The sequence below is a fragment of the Platalea leucorodia genome (genome assembly GCF_965183815.1).
Source record: "Platalea leucorodia genome assembly, chromosome: 5".
Lineage (NCBI taxonomy): Eukaryota > Metazoa > Chordata > Aves > Pelecaniformes > Threskiornithidae > Platalea > Platalea leucorodia.
The window spans coordinates 75863579-75883017 of NC_138827.1; the positions used below are offsets into that span (position 1 = coordinate 75863579).

At 39.7% G+C, this 19439-nt stretch overlaps 1 protein-coding gene across 2 annotated transcripts in view; it reads left to right on the top strand.

Annotated features, from left to right (window-relative positions):
* ZNF385B (zinc finger protein 385B) overlaps positions 1-19439 on the top strand; it is a gene marked incomplete at its 3' end in the record, with an annotated part of 151548 nt that overhangs the window by 68411 nt on the left and 63698 nt on the right. The window contains exon 3 of one of the 2 annotated variants that reach the window (XM_082312261.1): positions 899-916. The exons of the other annotated variant lie outside the window; for it this stretch is intronic. Coding sequence (XP_082168387.1) covers positions 899-916 — 18 coding nt within the window. The remainder of the gene's footprint in view (positions 1-898; positions 917-19439) is intronic. 2 annotated transcript variants of the gene reach the window in all.

A 19439-nucleotide genomic window follows, 5' to 3' on the forward strand; every position in this document is an offset into this window, starting at 1 on the left:
CTGAGTACCCTACTCCTCCGCCCCCCAGTTAATCCAGATATTGTCCTTCTTTATCTAAGACATTTAAAATAGAAATATAGGAGCTGAAATCCTAGGCAAACCTCTACCACTGCAGGTCAACTGTCTATAATTTATCTCAGGGCATTAATTTTCTTTTTTTTTTTAATCTAGTCATCATGTGAAAGAAAGACTTATACTTTGTCTGAGGAAGTTATATGTCTGGGTTTTTCTTAGGTGTCCTTAAATGAATTGAGCTAGACTTCACATAGATGCTAGTACAGTGTCTCTCAGAAGGAATTTGTGTGAATAGCTATTAAGCTTTAAATGCACACCCTTTCATATTCCTCATAATTTCTGAATATATGGTAATCTTCAAATACAACTTGACCTTGAAGTTATCAGTTTCTTGCTTTATTGCTTTTTGAGTTCCATCTGGAATTTTTTTCATTGAACAATCTTTTCTAAAAGTCTTCCCCTATAAAATGGTCTTTCCATATAACCTTTTAAATTGAATCCTTTTATTTCCTGCCGCGTCACCTGCTTCTTTAAATTGTGTTTCAGAGAAGATTTTTCTCTCCCAAGGTGGGAGCAATTCCAAACATATTTGATAAAAATGCCAATGGGGCTGAGTTGAGGCTGCCACTCAGCTGTTTTCCTTTTCCCTTTGAGTTCTACCTAGTGTCATGGTGCGTGGTCTTATTTCCCTTCCATTTAGGCTTGACTGTGGGGGCACATGGATCAGAAACTTCATCGTTTTGTTAGCAGATTTATCTTCTCCCTTCATTCCCCACTTTTAGAGAGATGTGGAATTGGGCTTGGCAACCTGTCAGAAGTGATGTGCCAGGCTGCATTTTTCTGTCCATAGCCAGAGACCACCGTGTTGGCTCAGACTTGTCAGAAACGGGCAGCTGCTGCAGTGTTGGTGGGGAGACGCCCAAGTCCCGGTCCTCCGCTGGCCCTGATGGATGCTGTTCCAAAGAGGGGGCTACATGCTGTTGTCGGGCATCCCTGTCATGGGCTGTTGATGCCTCTGAATAAGATGCCGTAAGAGGAGAGCACTCTTCTTTTTGGAATGAGTTCCTGTCTTACTGGGCATCTGCCCAGGTGGCTTGCTTAAGCTGTGCAATCTGCCTGTGATTGGACAAGTCCAGAGCAGGACCTGCTGAGGCAGAACTGAGGTTGGAATACTGAAACTCCTGAGAGTGGGCAAGGAGCTTACTTAAAATATTGTCTTGCCCTCTTTTCGATGAAGTTGTTCTTATGTTTTCACTCCTCTTTGTTGTTGTGATCATTTGCATCATGTCCCTTAGAATTTAGGATTGCAGATGAGTGCTGTCTGAGATGCTGAATTAAATAACTGTAATAAAAATTCTTTCATCGTTGTCTCTCCTCTTCTACCTCAAGTAATAGAAAAGTATTTGCTCAAAAGAACAAAAAAGTAGTGTTCGTTCAGAATTTTATTTCCACTTTAAGCACCTTTGCTATAGATCAGAGAATTTGTAAAACTAGGATCAATCCGTGTGTTTAATTTCAGCTTACCAATAGAATGTTCTCCCTCAGCCGGAACTTTCCAAGCTCGAGGAACCGACCTCCGCTGTCACAGCCTGCCTGTTCTTTCATATATTAACATTTAATATTTTTGCTTCTGTGAGCTCCAAAGTCAGTTCAAGGCTTCTTAGCAAAAGCAGATTTTGTCCAACGTGAGTAAAAGATCATAATCCTCAGTGTGAAGTGTTCTTTCTGAAGTGTCAACAAAATGTATTTTGGCACAGAGTCTGGGTTGTTGAAAGCTGTGGGTTCACAAGAGGCTTCTGTAGAGGTAAAAGGAGCTAAAAGTGGGATGTTAGGGCTGTGGGGAGCAAAGGCAGGGAGGGCAGAGACAATTCAGTGACTAGGAAAGGGCACGCAGGAGTCTTTCAGCAGGGAGGTCTGGTGAGGAGGAGGAAGAATCATCTTTATCTCAGTCTTCCTCCTCCTCTTGTGCGTTATCCCCTACCACTTGCTGTCTTGCTAGAATATTTCCTCCTGATTGTATTATCCCGCACCTCATGGGAACAGGCACGTCAGGGTCTGCTCACGGGGCAGGAAATTGAGGGGCTAAAGCTGCTCCTAATGCCGGGGAAGGATCAGGCAGCAACCCCTGGGAATAGGTTTTGTGTTCTTGCTCCCGTTGAGGTGTTGGGAGAAGGGCAGGAGTGTCAAGTGGAGGGTGAGGGGAAGGCTCTTGTATAGGAAAATACTCCTTCAGCTGTCCCTGACAGCTGCTTGCTTTGTGTACTGGTGGGCTTTGCAGGACAAGAGTCTGCTTTATTGCATTTTATCTCTGATCCGCTGTACCAAACCAGGGATAATCTGCTCTTTATAATGATCTTTAGAAATTCTCTGACTCACCAACAGGATTTAAGGTAGAAAAGTCTTTAGGTGATCCTCATTTTGATCCCATGCATTCTGTCTGCTCAGGAGCAGGAGCTGCAGGGAGATGGAAGGAATTAAACATCTAGGACTGGAATCTGAAAGGCGCCAAGTATCCCAGGGCCGAGTGCCCTCAATTCCCATCATTTGCAAGTTATACCGTAATGTGAGTTAATGGATTATGAGCAGAGAGCAGCAGGATTCAGCTGTTAGTCTGAGCTTCTACATATACTCTGTGTAGGAAGAGTTGTGCTAGAGAAAAAGCAGAACTGTATGGCTAGAGGAAAAAAATTCAAGGAGAGGATCCTTGATTTTTTTTCTTAGTTTGTGTTGTGTTTCTGTGGATGGAGCAGCATTTTACCTGAGTTGGTGAGGAAGATGAAGCATGGAACTTCCTTATTCTTCCCATTTTGAGGTTATTTGCAACCTAGAGACACATGGAGAAGAAAATAAGGTAAGCATCTTGGTGTGGTGACTGTTGTATCCTTCAGGATATGAGGCTGGAGGCAACTTCTGCTGTGCTGGTCTCTTGTGCCACAACAGGGAGGTGGTCTCCTCCACCTCTGTTCATGACCAGTAGAACTAGGGTGGGTAGGAAGAAACACCAGTCTCTCTTTTTTTTTTTTTTTTTTTTTTTTCTTCTTCTTTTGTCTTTTTTTGAGCGAGGCTTTGATTCAAAAGTTACTATTTATAATAACTTCCATTAAACCCTGAGACTCCATACTGGCAAGTAGCATCCTATTACTAAAGAATAAGCATTTCTCAAGCATTAAAATTGCTATTCAGCTGTTCTTTTGTCTCCATGGCAACTTTAAGCATAACAACAAAGCAGTAGGTGATGTTGTCAGCCAAAAAAATCTGTAATGCTCAAGTGATTGTTGATAGCAACAAAATGAATGCCAGTGCAGGGTCACTTACAGCCAGTAATAGATATTGCACCTATGGCTGAAGTATTGCATGTGACATTTTAAAGCAGAAAACATACCAGAAAAAGTAAGGTTGATGGAATTGGCAGTTTTTATAAATTATACATGAGGTACCGTTTTAAAACTCAACGGGAAACTGTGGTTTACCTTCTCTAATGGAATGAGTTGCATGAAAAGCGAAGAGCTCCTTGTATATACAATACGAGCCACCTTGAGAGAGGAGCTCAAGCTTTTTTCTCAGTTTGTTGATGGATCAGAGAACAAACCTTGCTTTTCTAAAGTGGGGTCAGTTCCTAAAGTGGGTAAAAGTTAAAGGTTAAAGTTCTCATCTAGCTTCAGTGTTGATCTGAAAAAGGAAGCATGTTAAAAAAGGCAATGCTTTTCTTACAAATAAATAAATAAAATAAAAGGGGGTTGGGAGGAATTATCATCATTTTTTGATCTTAACCCCATGGTGCCAGGGGCTTGGATATTTTACTGACATGTAGAATTGAAAAATCGTTCATGGGGAGAAAGCCTTGAGAAAATCAGACTGAACACTGCTGAGACTAGTGCTGGAAACTAGCTATGAGAGGAGAACAATTTCACAAAAAGGTGTTTGATGTTAAAGCTGGGAGAATAGGAATTAAAGTAGTTTTTATGTAGTTGAGACATACTAAATGAGGAAATCCATTCTTAAGCAAAAATAGTGACAGATGAGTTAATGAGAATAGAACTATATTATTTTAAGCAATTTGTGTCCAATATTTGACAAATCTCTTTGAACTGTTGGTGCTGGATGTACTGTGGGAATTCTGCCTCTTAATATTTATGTATGGTGTCAATGCAGCATGTACCAAGACACCTTTTGGAGTCTTAAATTGGTTGAATTGGAGTGCTGCTTTCTCCAGTTAATGTATCACGTTAGTGCTATGTATCTGTAAAGGTGTCACCTCATTTCTTGAATCCAGGGTTCCTGATTGTTTGAGCAGTCTGTTATCAAAGAAGGCTTTTCTCCTCTATGAGAAAGATGGAGGATGGAGATTGCAAGCAGTTGTTATTCAGTGTCTGCCTTGACAGCATCACAGAAACCCTCTTTTAGTGCGGACAAACAGAACAGCTTCATACACTGACAACAGCATGAGATACCATCTGATGTCTGTTTTAGACTTGGGCAGATAACAGTCCTCGGTTACTCATGACTGTAGTTACACCTGTTTCTGTCCCTCCTAAATGAAGATAGCATTAGTATATTTTCTTTAATTTGTTTTATTCAAATAATTTAGCCTGTTTGCACTATGAAACACATCCAACTCTCACTGTTTCCTTGCCTTATGGGGAAAAAAATATTTCTTGCTGTTTTTGTGGGAGGGAAATGCTCATAAAACAAGACTCTCAGGGCTGCTAGTGTCTCCTCTCCCACCCAAAAAGCTTGATTTCCTTATTTGTTTTCATTTGTCTCAGATACAAAAGCTTTCTGAAAACTCAAAGCATACTTCTAATTCAAATAAAAGAGCACATTTTTTTGAAGCTCCCAGTTGTATTAGACTTTCTTAAAATTCTTAATTAAACTGAAACTCTAACCTACATAGTCCTCGACTGTTCATAGGCCAACCTGTTGTGTGAGAACTTTAAAACTTAAGCTGAGATCTTACAGAAATTATTCATTTGTTTACTTACAGCTTCTTCTACCGTACAGTTTGAGACCAGGTCTGCTTAAGGGAGTGATACAGCCACTGCTATGGTTAACATAGGAACTGCAGGTTTCAAAGGAGAGCACTGTTACAAGCTATTTCTTCCTTGGTGTTAACAGCTCCATAACTTTCTCATGTAAAGTTTGGGATTAGTTTGAATGAACTAATGAAATTTTTGTCTTGGATATTTTTTCTGTATGTTTTAAAAGCTTATACAGATGGGTACCCTTCAAAGGGATCTCTTCCAGATCAGTGTTTGAACATACTTTATGTTAAGCAGCAATGATGAAAAGTGGAATGGTCTACAGGAGCAGGCTTTCAGGACAGCAAGCCACCCTGGATGGGGTGGGGATGGGAGCTCAAGGAAGGGGCTCCTGCTTTGTTGTGAGAGCTATCACCAACAGTAGGCACATGGTCCTGAGGAGAGATACCAGTCAGATGGGGAAAAAAAAGTCATCTTGCATATTCTTACCAATTCTGCTGTCAGCTCATCGGTGTGATGTTGGGGAAAGCAACTAGGAAAACTGTTTTGACATGCTTGACTGTCAGCTGAAAGGCATTGCAAAGAAATTCACAAATGTCAAGATCTCTGTCATTTTTTACTTTTCACCTTTGGATGGTGGACATCAGGGTAAAGAGCTGCCACCTACTCACTTGTTTGTCAGATACATTTAACTGTTCATAAAGCAGTAAAAGAGCAGAGACGGAATGGTGGGGATCTAAATGAAAGTGAAATAAATTTGGGCAAATGTGCTTGATGAGATTAGTTGGTACGAGTCAATGGAAGTGTGGGACACTAGTTGCCAGGTTGCTTAATAAAATGAGTTGTATTCTCATGAGAGACAGGACAACAGCAGCACTTGAGACTGACAGGCTCCTTTTCACAGAGTGGTTATAACATTAGTGAAGGCTTTTCTGTACCTGTTTGCTCTCATGAGAAGTACAGTTACACATGTAATAGTGCCAAATGTGACTGTACATCTGTCATAGGAGGAACCAAAGGCTACCAGCTGACTCCAGGCTGGCCTCAAGCCAAGGAGTGCCCGCTTAAGTCAGTATCCCTTCAGGCTCGATTCTGTACCTTCTCTTAAAGTGAAATTTTGTATCCCATTTCAGCCCTCTTCCCTTTGTTTGAATCTTTTGGGGAACATTTCCCTTCTAATATGTTATGTTAAATCTCACTGATTCTCAAGTTGCTCAACCTATAAGCAAAGCTATTAGTACCCCTAAATCCAGACCTATAAACTCTTCTGAAAGCTGAAAGTTGCATATGGTTCTTTTTTGCTGTGATTTACCACCAATGACGACTTTTTTTTTTTTTGCAAGCCAAATATGTATTTATACTTTTGTAACTGTAAGTTTCCCAGTGTAAGCAAAACTTTGAGCAGTGGGATTCCAGACGTTCAAGGAAAGATCACTTAATATCTAGTTGCTATTGAAGGATGAACTTTGAAATGTTATAACTCTGTCAATTAGTCTGCATAATTAACAACTGTAATCAATCTGATTATTTTCCTCTGTATTTTCTTTCAAGTAATTGAAGTTCCAAACTATGAGCAAGATCTCGACACTTGTCGTTATTTGCTATTTACTCTGCAAATATCACATAATCTTGCTGACCCTTCTTTTAAATGTGAGCCGTATTAGGGATTTTTGTAGTTTCTAATTAATACCTCTTTACAGTTCACTAAGATCTGTTTCAAAGATCTGATTTTTTGAGCTACACACGTGTGCACAAAATGCACCAAATTCCATGGAGCCAGTAGCAGTTGTCTTTTTTTCCTTCTCCTGCAAGCTTTTCACTTACCTTTACTTCTTTTCCCTCTGTTCTGAATGCTTTTTATAGTAAAGCGATTTTCAAGTAATGTGGAGTTTGACTGACACTGTAGATTTAAGGTGGAATTCTTGCCAGATTATCAGAAGGTTTAATTTCATGTAGATGGATTGGATGACTTGAGACTGTCTAGCCCTACTTTCCATGATTCAGTGACCAGCTTTTAATCAAAATGCTTTGATGTAGCTAGTAATAATGGCTGAAAGTTGCCCTCACCCTAGAAAAAGTGTAAATTCTTTGATAGATATCTTGCTTTGTTGCAACTTGCACAAATCCTAATGTCCCTAAATGAAAGCTGTCTCTGCTTTTCGCTGATTCAGCTCACAGTGCTTTGCATGCAAGCAAATTGTTATGGTAGGTATAAGGGATGTGGCAACTAGCAGCTGTGCTTGGGGTGTTTTGTTATGAACTTTGCTAGAATTGCATTATGGAAAATTAACACTTAAAATCACATACAACTTATATTTGGGAATAAAATTTTGAATCTTTTATTCACTGCACAGATAAGCAAGCCTGCTCTTGACTATGACGCATGTTTGTCCTTAATATGAAAATAAGTGTTCCATGAACAAAAGTTCCCAGTTTTATTACAGCTGTGGAACTTTCCATTTCATGTACGGTGGTAGCACGACTCTGTACAAGTTGCTTTGACAAAAATAGTATTTATATAAAGTGGAAAATTCCACTTGCAGAGTGAGAGGGAATCTTAGCAACCTTCTTTTCCCAGAATTTGCAACTGCTACTGTATTGAGCAGTATTAAAATGTTCAGTTGTCAACAACCAGATTTGACAGAAGTGTAAATATGAAAAGTTATTCTGTTTTTATTATCTGCAGGAACAGGTACATAATTCCTATCAGAGTGATTCTGTTAGTGTTTATACTGTTCTCTGCATTTCGAATGCAAAAAATTCAAGTATCATAGTAAAATAAAAAATGCAAATTTCAAACAGAAATAAGTGCTCTTGTCTCTTATTAAGCTAAAGCTTTTTATTTCTCTATACAAATAAATATGTTTCTATATATTTCCGTGTTATGATTTTAAGATTTGGACAACCAGGTTTGTGCAGGAAGGACCCACTTTTGTGCTGTAGAATGGACGTGATAAAATACGCTGCACTGGGGACATCATTGATGTTAGCTCATAGCATATGTTTGGGCTTCTGTTTGCTTCTGTTAAATTTTGTTTTATTGATCTCATGACTAAAAGTTGTGATAAAACTGTTTCTGAAAGACATAGCCTCCTTGAAATCAAGCAAAGCCATGTTTGTACTTTGTAAAAGAAAAGTTTGACACTGGCTATAAATACTTTATTGCAATTTGTCTTTAATGACTGCAATCATAGTACCTATTGCTGGTCACCCAGTCCTCTCCTTGTCAATGTGGAATTGCTTCTCTTGTACATATAACACTGTTTTATTCAGTCTTGATACAAATGTGTGTGCGCTTGAGATTCCCAAATGCTCTGGGAGATTATTTCCACGGTCTGGTTCAGCTCAAAAAGGCTGCCACCATGAACATTAAATATCACTCAGAATAATCTTGGTGTCAAGAAGCTTTCCCTGATGTTCAGACCTGTTTCTCTCAGTTATGTCCTTTTATTTCAGTTCTCTCTATTCTCCAAACCTTTCAGAATTCTTTACTTCAAAAGTCTTTCAAATACCCTGTCCCCTCTCTTGCCTCTGTGTCTGTCGTGTATTGTTCCTAGGGTTTCCGTATTTAACTTTTTGTATTTGCTAGACTTCCCAGAGCCTGCTTCATATATTGATTTGCCTCAGTCTCTTTTCAATTTGTAAATCCTTTTCAAGGTAAAAGGTACCTGCTGCTCAACACAACAAGAATTATCAGACAGGGCCTGATAAGTCCTTGCTTCATGTAAGGGATACATTGATACTCTGAGCTTTGTCCCTCGTGCTGTGGCCAGGTTATTAGGCTTCATGCATGGTGGTTTTATGCAGAAGAAGGAACTGGGCTTTTTCCTTCTTCACCTTAATTGCTACTCTGGCAGGTTAGTCCCTCACTCTTGCAACTTAAACGTTATTTGGAAACACATCAAATGTTTTTACTATTTATGCCTTTTTTCGTATTTCTTGCTGCATGACCAAGATCATCTTTAAAAGCTTTTCAGACAGAATGTCCAGATATTTTTATTTTCTGTGGTTTTTGCCTAAGTCTTATTTTAACTCTGCACCGCTGCCTGATGGATTGATAAATCAATCCTTATTCTATACCTAGCCTAACATATGAAGACCAGGTGGTCTTAGATTGATTTAGAGATTTTCTCCACTGTTTTGTTTGAATGTGCACATACAGAAATAGAAATACTGGGCAAGGCTCATCTTGTCCAAACCTCTGTTCTTATAGGCGCAGAGGTTTACAATGTCAAACTAGTTGAAGTTTTCTAATTCTTACCATATTGGAATCCAGCTGCTCTTATGAGTTCTTCTTATTCACATCTTAAGTCCATTTTTCCTATGCTTCATCATGGATACCAAGAATTAAATACTGTGCGACAGGTGAGATCTCATGCCATTGGATGACTACTCAGTTTGTGTTGGAGACGCATTTTCTCGATTTTTTTTTTCATGTAGAATGATGGCTCTTCTGGAGTTCATTGTTGTGCTGTTAAATCTGGGAAAAAGAAAATGTTTATGGCTGTTTTCTATTCTGGCTCCAGTGTTGTCTGAGCACTTTTTTTTTTTTTAATTTAATTGAGGTATCAGTCATGGTACTCTATTCAAATGTGCATTCCATAAAGCATTTAAAATATATGACATACATTTCTGTTCTTCTATAATAGAAAAGACATCTGAGGATTAAATTTCACTTTGCATGACTCATTTTTTTGTGTAAGTTTCAGAAGTGTTTAATAGAAGATGTTTGAAGTTCATGTCCTGGGAAAAAGGTGTTGTAGAAGCCGGAATTACTGTGTTGGCAGAAAGTTGTAAGATAAAAACTGTCTTTGCAAAACTTGTGGTGAAATGGACTTTAAATTAAAAACAAAACAAAACAAAACTTAATACATGTCACATCTTTAAGGGATGGATTTAGAATACTTTACATATATTTTTCTCTTTAATGTAAACATTCTACTACTAGCAAATGGACTTATTCTTCTCTTTCCTGTTGTATTCTCCACTCTGACTACACTTTTTTAAATTCCTAAGGAATTTTTTTCCTTTGGAAGCAGCTAAGGCTATCATGTATCTTCCTAATCAAGCACATAAAAGCAAGTTAATGGTAAGTTCAGTTGCCTGATCTTCTCCTCTGCTGGCAGGCATATAATATAGTTATGGACAAGTTTTACCCTGACTCTAGCATCAAATACTTTCAGAGAAAGGTTTTGAAAATTCTGAAAAACAACACAGAAATTCCAAGGGTGTAGGTACAGCCAGTAGAGGTGGAGGGAGATCACTTATGCTGTCTGTTGTAGGCGACCATGTTAAAAGTGTGTAGGCTCCTTCTGTAGATGATTGGCCTCCAGACAGTACTTCTGAAAATGCAAGTTCAGAGCCTACTTCTTAATTATCAGTGCTTAAGGAACCTTAGCTACTGAATTAGGGACTTTGGTTAGATTCCTTAGGCTATACAGCAGTGAGTATATTCTGGAGTATGGTTTCACTCTGAAAGGCTGTATCTATTGCAGAAATATGTGGCATATTTTAAACCCATTCTGGAATGCATACTTAACTGTGACACCATGGCTGGTGTATCCACAGGAACGTATATGCCTTGACCTTAACTAAGGAGCCAGTCTTTCATCCCAATCCTTGCCAACTTCTCTTGCCGAATTTAGCATGCTACTGTAGCAAGTATACGTGCAAGGAGATGTTAAGATTCAGGACATTGTACAGAAACGGAGGGAGAGCTGCAGTGTGTAGTCCAGCATGCGTGGTAATAGACAGAGGAGTGAGTAAGCTGTGGTCCTCTTCCTGAACTGCAAGTCATTCTGTATGACTTGCTTGCTGTGGTCCTCCTGCTACAAATGCTGCTATCCGTGTAATGTCATAATTTTTTGACCTTTCCATTCGGTGTTCATATATTTTGTCTTCACTGGGTTTCTCTGTGCAGCAGTTTAAGAACTATTAGTCGAAGAAGAGCATGTACTAGTTTCTGTACATGTAGTATCAAAGTGAAAACATGAAACCATGCTAACAAATGCCATGGTACCTCCTCTTGCTATTCCTTTGCATTGAGAAACGCTAGCTATAGCATTGACCTGGCAGCTGTTGTTTCTACACAGAGCTCCTCCTGCTGAAGTTAATCAGCCAAATTTCACACTTAGACCGCTGCTAATCCTAGTGACTCTGTGGACTTAAAAGGAATGATGACAAATTTGCACCAGGGTAATAGATCCAAGTTTGGACTGTTTGCTGGAATTCTGTACAACACACATCATACCTCCAGGCCTTAAGTTTATGAAAGCAGTCTTGCTTCCCCCTGGTTTTCTCAATAGCAAGTATGTGCAATTAAAAGGGAAAAGCAGAGCTGTTATAATGTGGTGGGTTGACCCTGACTGGATGCCAGGTGCCCACCAAAGCTGCTCTATCACTCCGCCTCCTCAGCTGGACAGGGGAGAGAAAATGTAATGAAAGTCCTGGCTCGGGATAAGGACAGGGAGATCACTCAGCAATTACCATCACAGGCAAAACAGGCTCGACTTGGGGAAATTAGTATAATTTATTACCAATCAAAATCAGAGTAGGATAATGAGAAAATAAAAACTAAATCTTAAAATACTTTCCCCCACTCCTCCCTTCTTCCCAGGCTCAACTTCACTCCCAATTTCTCTACCTCCTCCTCCCCAGCGGCACAGGGGGATGGGGAATGAGGGTTGTGGTCAGTTCGCCACATGTTGTTTCTGACGCAACTTCCTCGTCAGGGGGAGGACTCCTCACGCTCTTCCCCTACTCCAGCGTGGCGTCCCCCCCGCAGGAGACAGTCCTCCATGAACTTATCCAACGTGAGTCCTTCCCACGGGCTGCAGTTCTTCATGAACTGCTCCAGCGTGGGTCCCTTCCATGGGGTGCAGTCCTTCAGGAACAGGCTGCTCCAGTGTGGGTCACTCACGGGGTCACAAGTCCTGCCAGCAAACCTGCTCCAGCGTGGGCTTCCCACTGGGTCACAGCCTCTTTTGGTCATCCGTCTGCTCTGGCGTGGGGTCCTCCACAGGCTGCAAGTGGATATCTGCTCCACTGTGAACCTCCATGGGCTGCAGGGGCACAGCCTGCCTCACCATGGTCTTCACCAGGGGCTGCAGGGGAATCTCTGTTCCAGTGCTTGGAGCACCCGTCGCCCTCCTTCTTCACTGACCTTGGCATCTGCAGGGTTGTTCATCTCAAATATTCTCACTCCTCTCTCTTCTGACTGCTGCTGATGTTGCACAGGTGGTTTCCCCCCACCCCTTCTTAAACATGTTATCACAGAGGTGCTGCCACCGTCACTGATTGGCTTGGCCTTGGCCAGCAGTGGGTCCATCTTGGAGCCAGCCAGCATTCGCTCTATTGGACATAGGGAAGCTTCTAGCAGCTTCTCACAGAAGCCACCTCTGTAGCCCCCCCGCTACCAAAACCTTGCCATGCAAACCTCATACATATAGATATAGTCTTTGTAAGATTTCTTAGCGTCTAAAAGCATACTCTTATATAATGCCTTCAACTGTGACTTCAAAATCTTACACGAATAATTCTCTCTCCAATAATCTGGGTTACATTTCAGGGTTTTTACTCTCTCTCTTGCAGTGAGTGGCATTATAGCTACCAGAAATATCACAGGGTGGGGGGAAGCCATGCCTTTGTAATAGCAGTGTTTTCCCTCCTTGGTGCCTTTTGCCAGTTCTTCCCACCTCACAAAAACAAAACGTGTTTTCTTTGAATTACATAGTTTCATCTCTTGTTGTTAAGTTTTGAGAAGTTCAGAGACATAGAGCCACATTTCAAACAATATGTTTTCTGTAAAATGTGTATTGCCTTTCAGTCAGAAAAGCCTCTCTTCCGTCTTACCAACAGCTAAGTATGGAGTGAGGTTAAATATATGTAGAACTCTTGAGAGAATTAGGGCAAATGTTTAAACACAAATTTGAAGTCCAATGTTTAGGAATTTAAGGTCTTTCTTGAAACAGGAGTCAGGACAGAGTTAAAAAAATGTAGTGTTCGATGCTTCGTTCTTACTTCTTAGAATGACAGGCTCCATTATTTGCTGTAGTACATAACCAGGGATTTAGAAAGTGAAAGGGTGAGGGAAATACATTTGCCTGTTCTAGGAGGCAGGCTGAAGCCTGTATGCTGCTTAGATCAGTCTTTAAACTAACATTTAGAATACTCAATATTAAGTATGGATTTTTCCTTTTAAAACTGGAGTGAAATACTACACTTATTTTTAAGATAATGCAAAGGATATTTATTAGATGTGAGTGGGAGTTGTTTCTTAATAGAAATAATAACAGAATAGGCATCTAACCTGATTTTTAAGTTATGCAGCAAAATGCTACTACATCTACTTATTGATAGACACCATGTAGTATACCAAATGACCAGTAGCGAAAGTAATTTTGAAGAGAGGATTGACTGGATTTTTTTCTTCAAGATACACTTATCAGGATATTTCTTTTATCAAGCGTACTGTAAGGGTTTGGAAATTCTTTAAAAGAGACCCTAATAAGAGCACAACTGCAAACTCTCCCATGGCAGAGGGAAGATAGGAAGTGTGTCAAGGATAATTTGACTAAACTATAAGCTCTTTATGGAGTCTAGCACACAAGGACTATACGTATAGGTAGGAAATGAAAAGTGGTTTAAATTACTAAGGATGATGAAGAAAGAGTAACACAAATGTATAGGACAAAATTAGAAGAGAAATGAGACTGAAATAAGCATCAAACTTTAGGAAATCTTTCTGTGAGTGCACTTACAATACTTACAGAATACCAAGAAAAAAGGTGGATTGTTACTCTGTGAATGTCAGAGGAAGCCAAGAAGTTTGGGTTGCATGGTGCCGTTTTTGCATTATTTTTTGTTAGAAAGATCAATTGTGTTAACCTGACAGTCATAGATATAAATAACAAAAACCTGTAAGAACAGGTTAGAGTGTCTGAATGAACTAGAATCTTCAAAAGGCTGGTTCTGACAAACGTGTCACAAGGATACTTGCATGGATGGAAACCTTAGAGCTGTTACCACTTGTGAAGAGAAGATGAAGTACCAGAGCACTAGAAGAGAGCTGATGGGGTCACAGTATTTTTAAAAGACAAGAAAGAACAAACTGAGTTTGAGAACTATTAGATTATCTTCCCTCTGAAGAAAGGGACAAATGAATTATGCTGAAGTGTACGAAGTAATAACCAACGCAGCACATAAGCAGGAGTCGCCACTCTGAATGCGGGAAAGGATTGCTGTATATTGCAAGCTGCATGCCAGTTAACACTGCCATGTTATCAGCTAAGACGGATACCATCCTGAGAGATATAACCAGAAACATGATGTGGCAGGCATGAAATTTGTTTGCTATGCTATAAGAAAGATGAGGGCCAGTTCAGGTGAGTCTGGATGAGAATGAGAAGCATCAGCGCTCACAAAATTTTTCTTTTCAGCCACCCCCATCTCTGTACTCTCCGTTTCACAACCATGAGTTCAGCTTGACCAGCTCTCTGGTCTGGTTGAAAGCAAATTTCTCTTTGTTGGCTTGTTGCCAGTTTGTTTCCAACTGGTCTGACTCCCTGTGCTGGCTCAAGGGAGGTGTTGGGAATGGAGGGGCAGTGGGGCTGCCCAGTCTGCTCCCAGTGTGGTCATGGAAAGTAGATGCAGGCTGCATGGCACGTTTCATAAAAATGCTTTCATCCTTTTTTTACATCAACACTCACCTTCTGTTTATTTCTCTTTCAGTATAGTGTTTGATTAATTAGATTTAATTTATGAAATAAATCATATTAAAGTGATATTCATTAATCTCTGGGAAATTAAAGGTGACTTTTCTTGAAAGACTTATTCTAGCTGAAGTCCTGTTAAAAGTCAATTTGAATGTTTTGTCAAAAAAAATTATTCTTTGGTCCAATCTCAATTTAATTTAACAGAAACATTCTGTTATATACTGCCTTTTGGTTTTTGCTTTTTTTTTTTTTTGGTCTCTCTTTCTGAATGTAACTGAGCTAGGGTTGCCCAACCAAGTGTCATGCAGTCTTTGAAAAACGTAACAGCATCAAAAGTCTTTATGGTCCAGCCCTGGCAGGGCTGGTGCACTGCTGCACCCAAAAGCAGAATTAAGTTTCTAGTCAGATACCAGTGGTTAATTAATGTTCAATAAGACCACCAGTGTGGTGATCTGTGCTAACAGATCTTTTAATTTGAAATCTATTGCCTTCGTTCTTCCCTGTGTAAGAGAGGGTAGATAGCATGTATTATAGTTTTATAAATTTTCAAGTTCTTACTTATTCATCAATACTGACTTTGAGAATAAGTAAAGCAGTGCACCTTAATTCAGGAGAGTCAGGATCTGTGGACTTTGATCTTCTGAATGTCATGACCCTGCACTGTCTGTAACCCTGTGCTCCAAGGTCTCCTTTTATGAACTTTTAAAAACATTCAATCAGCCATAATTTCCTTTCTTTTTTTTTCCCCCAGAAGATATTTAAAATTCAGCTCTGTAGCAGCCAGATAACCATCTACAACCGTAACCCCTAAGTTTAGTTCTAAGAATAATAACAGAAATGCCACTGAAATACAGTTCATCAGTCTTTTAGGTTATATTTGATCTGGTGATGTCAATAGCAGGCTGCCCTCCCTCTGGAGTCAAGTTACAAACACTCTTCTCAGGGGTAATTAAAGCTAAGCATACAATTACAACAGCCCAGATTTGTTCAGGCTTGCTGGTTGCCCACTGTCTCATAGCACCTAACATCACAAAAGCACCATGTTGAAATGAAAGGAGTATTTATCTCCGAGTCTTATGCTGTGTGTATGTTCAAATGCCGCAGAAGAGGTGGGCTGTAACCTTAGGGACTAAGGTAAGCATCATGGCACTGGTTAACAGTGGGAAGCCTTTATGGGACTACATGGTCTGTGTTTTCTTATGCTTTTGCTTTGCTAAAATGATTTTTGGTTGTGTGGTCATAGCAAAAACCTCTGCAGCTTCTGAATATTGTAAGGCACTGGTGAACTTGTAGTATCTGTCTTCCATTTGTAAATGGCCTAAAGAACTTTGGTCAGAAATGCAACTCCTGTGCTCTTTTCACAACCAGATTAAAGTACCTTTATTTGTATTTTTAGGTGAGAGAAGTGCTGAGTCTGGCTCCTACTTTCTTGGGTGGGGTAAGGTCTCTGCGCTTTTTGTGTTTCTAGGTACAGTGCAACAGGGCACACTGGTAACTTGTAAAGCTCAAGAAATGGACCTCTGACTTGTCCCTTGCTGTGACTTTTATGAGTGTGGGCTCTGAAAAGGAGATGTAGTATGCTATCTGATAAGGAGAAAGTTGAAATCCTCCAGGAAATTCTATGAGGACGTTCCTTTAGTTAGGGGCAGCAGATAGAGCACCAGGAAGAACTAGAGAAGTTTGGGAAGGAGGAGCTTTTCCCTTCTGTAATATTAACTAGCCAGTTATGAAATAGTTCTTTTTTTCTTTAAACTACTTCTAAGTCTAGGAATTTCTTCAGTAAACCAGTCTTAGAGAGTATATTACTGGGACTTAACTTGAACTGCGTGTGTGATAAATCTGCCCACTAACTTTACATGTTTGACCTCCTTTGGACAAGTGCTTGTATGCCTCAGCAGTGCCCTATGCCATGGCAGAACAGTTAAATTCAGTATGGAACGCAGGCTACATGGACAATGTTATGAAGGTTTTTAAATCTGCCTCTCTTCTCTTGGTTTTTTTTTTTTTTTATTTCTAAACAGAAAGATAGTGGTTCTTCTAAAAGCGTTTCTATGGAAATGATAGCAACTCAGGGGAAGATTGTGACTGAAATTGTGACCTTTTGAATAGAAAGGGGGTGGACCGAATGTTCAAACTTCTTTTGAAATTTCTGAAAAATTGAAAATTTTCCTTGGAAGGAAAACTAGATTTCATTTAGTAGAGATCCTGGTTTCCATTGCAGGTAGTTTCAATAGACCACTTCAAACAACCTAAATTAGCTGTTGTTGCAATCTTTTATCTGAAGGTTATTTAGGGAGCAATACCAATAGAAGAACTTACAAAAGAAAACGAGAATAAACTTAGGTAACTGTATTTTCTAGAGGTGATTGTGTAATATGTGGGAAAAGCAAATGAGGCATGAAATTCTCTGAGCTATGATGACTTTTAAGAAAGCTGGAAATTGTCTAATGTGGTTAAGTGATTAGATGCATCTGTGAGGATGCATATGGGTCTAGACCCCTATTACCTTTGTGCACAGCGTTGCTGAGCTGGTGTGTTGGAGTATTGAAGTGGCATAAGGAGCAAGAAGCCAACTGCAGACCTAAATCCCCCAAATGTAAAAGTTAAGGCATAATGGTTTTGACCGACTAATAACAAAGCAGTGACCCAGCATCATTCCTGGTGATAGACTTGTTTGGTTTTAGTGGGCAGCAACTCAGTACCTCCTGCAAGGAAGTCTGCGTTGAGACTCTCTGAGGGTTAGATGAGCTCAGTGGTGACAGGATTCAGGATAAGAGTTAGATTTTGAGAAACATCAGGTTATATGAGAAGTGAAGTGATAACAGACTCTTTAAAAAGCTAACTGCAACGAAGTGCCATCTCTCAAATTATGACACTTTTCAGGTAATGTAAATTGGGCTTTTTTACTCCTGTTCATTAGTGGGGAAGCTTCCATTTGTAATGAAACATTGTGTTAACTCAGAGTCCTGAATCAAGAGGGAATGGAGTGCAGTGCTTCATCCTGGGACGCTCCCAGGCTTGATGCCCAGCACCTAAGAATATGCATTGAGGAAAACAACGGGGACTGGCATGGAAGTTGCACATCCTCTGCACAAGACTGTGACTTCAGTAGGCACGTGGTGATGTCGTGTTTGTAGTTGAGGGTGACAGCAGAAAAGTGAAGAAATACCCTCTCTCTCTGTGCCTTTGTTTTAGGAGAGTTGAAAAGGCAAGGGCGGGGGGGGGGGGGGGGCTGGTTTGAATAAATCAAGAGGAAGGATCCGAAGGATTTCAGAAACATCTCCATTAGTGCAGATGGCAAGAGAATAGAGAGCTGAAAAAGATGCAGCTGTTTTTTCTGTCATACTTGGAAAACTTCAAAGCAAAAACAACTCCAAAGCAGCATTTCCTAGAAGCAGATAAGAACAGAGGAGGGGGCAGAGCTGTTTGCTCAAGCTGTGGATACTAGAGGGAGAGGCTTGAGTAAGGCAGGAGGTTCTGAGAAAAAGAAACTGGGATAGATTGCAAAGCTCCAGCTGACTTTAATGCAGGCAGGAGCGTTGTATTTATTAATAGTTGTCAACTGTTTGACTAGAATAAAATCCAACTTATGGAGCTTGATGGTGTTAAGCTATGACATGCCACTCTGCTTTCCAGTCAGACAAATTGTCTCGGTTGCTTTAGAAGTCTAGAGAATTAGCTCTTTTAAGAAAATAGTGTCAAAAATTTCCATACTACCTATAGATAATAGCAAATTGCAGTTCTACTGCAGTCAGCATGTTTCTTCTAAATATAGTGAAGGATGTTCCTTGATTTATTTAATTGCTTAGACTTGACAAGGAGCCAGTGTTAACAAATATGCTTTGATGCTAGTATAGCACTTCTGGAGTTCACTTGACTTGGGAATATAAATACTGAAAAAAAAAAAAAAAAAGTGTGGAGCAGCGTAGCACAATTGCTGTAAAATTTAGGCTGTGTGTTGTGCAGGTGTGCAAGTCTTTTCTCAGCCACAAGAACACAAGAGTGGTGGCTAAAGGAGAAAGAGGACAGGGGTGTGAGTCACACGTTCTGCAAATCCAGGGGGGACAGGGCTCTTCCAAATGTTATGATCAGACAATTGTAACACAGTTATTTAAGGAAAATGCATGATAATCTGTTCCACTTCTAATTATTGGACTTCTCTTCCCACTCCATCTGTTCTGGTATCTTCTATACAAAACCTATGGGGATTGCTGTTGTTATTGCAAACTACTAGAAATGCAGTACAACTGCAAGAAGAATGTGATTTTTCTTGATTAATGATTTGATGTATTTGTTCCTAAAATACTGAAATTCCGTTTTCTTATTGTTATGCCTCTACCCCATCTCCCCCCATCAGGTAAATGTCGTTATTTGTTCTCCATGATTTTGATGTAATAAATGTAGAGATTAAGGAAATAAATATTGACACAGTTCTTTTGAATATTAATATTCTTATAATAGAGGTTTTCAATATCAGCTTTTCCATGATTGTCTTTATATCAAGTTATATGCATGGTATTTATGATCTATAGTCTACATTTTTATTTTTTGAAATGAACATACTTTTGTCAGAAGACATTGGGGATGGAAAACAATTAGATAGGCAGAGGAATATTAACAATTCATGGAAGTTAAACTAATTCCAAGTCAGCCTCTAGTATTTCAATGAGAAAGGGTCTGATCTAATGAATATTTGCTTACTTGTAAGTACAAGTAGGTTTATGTTTTTATT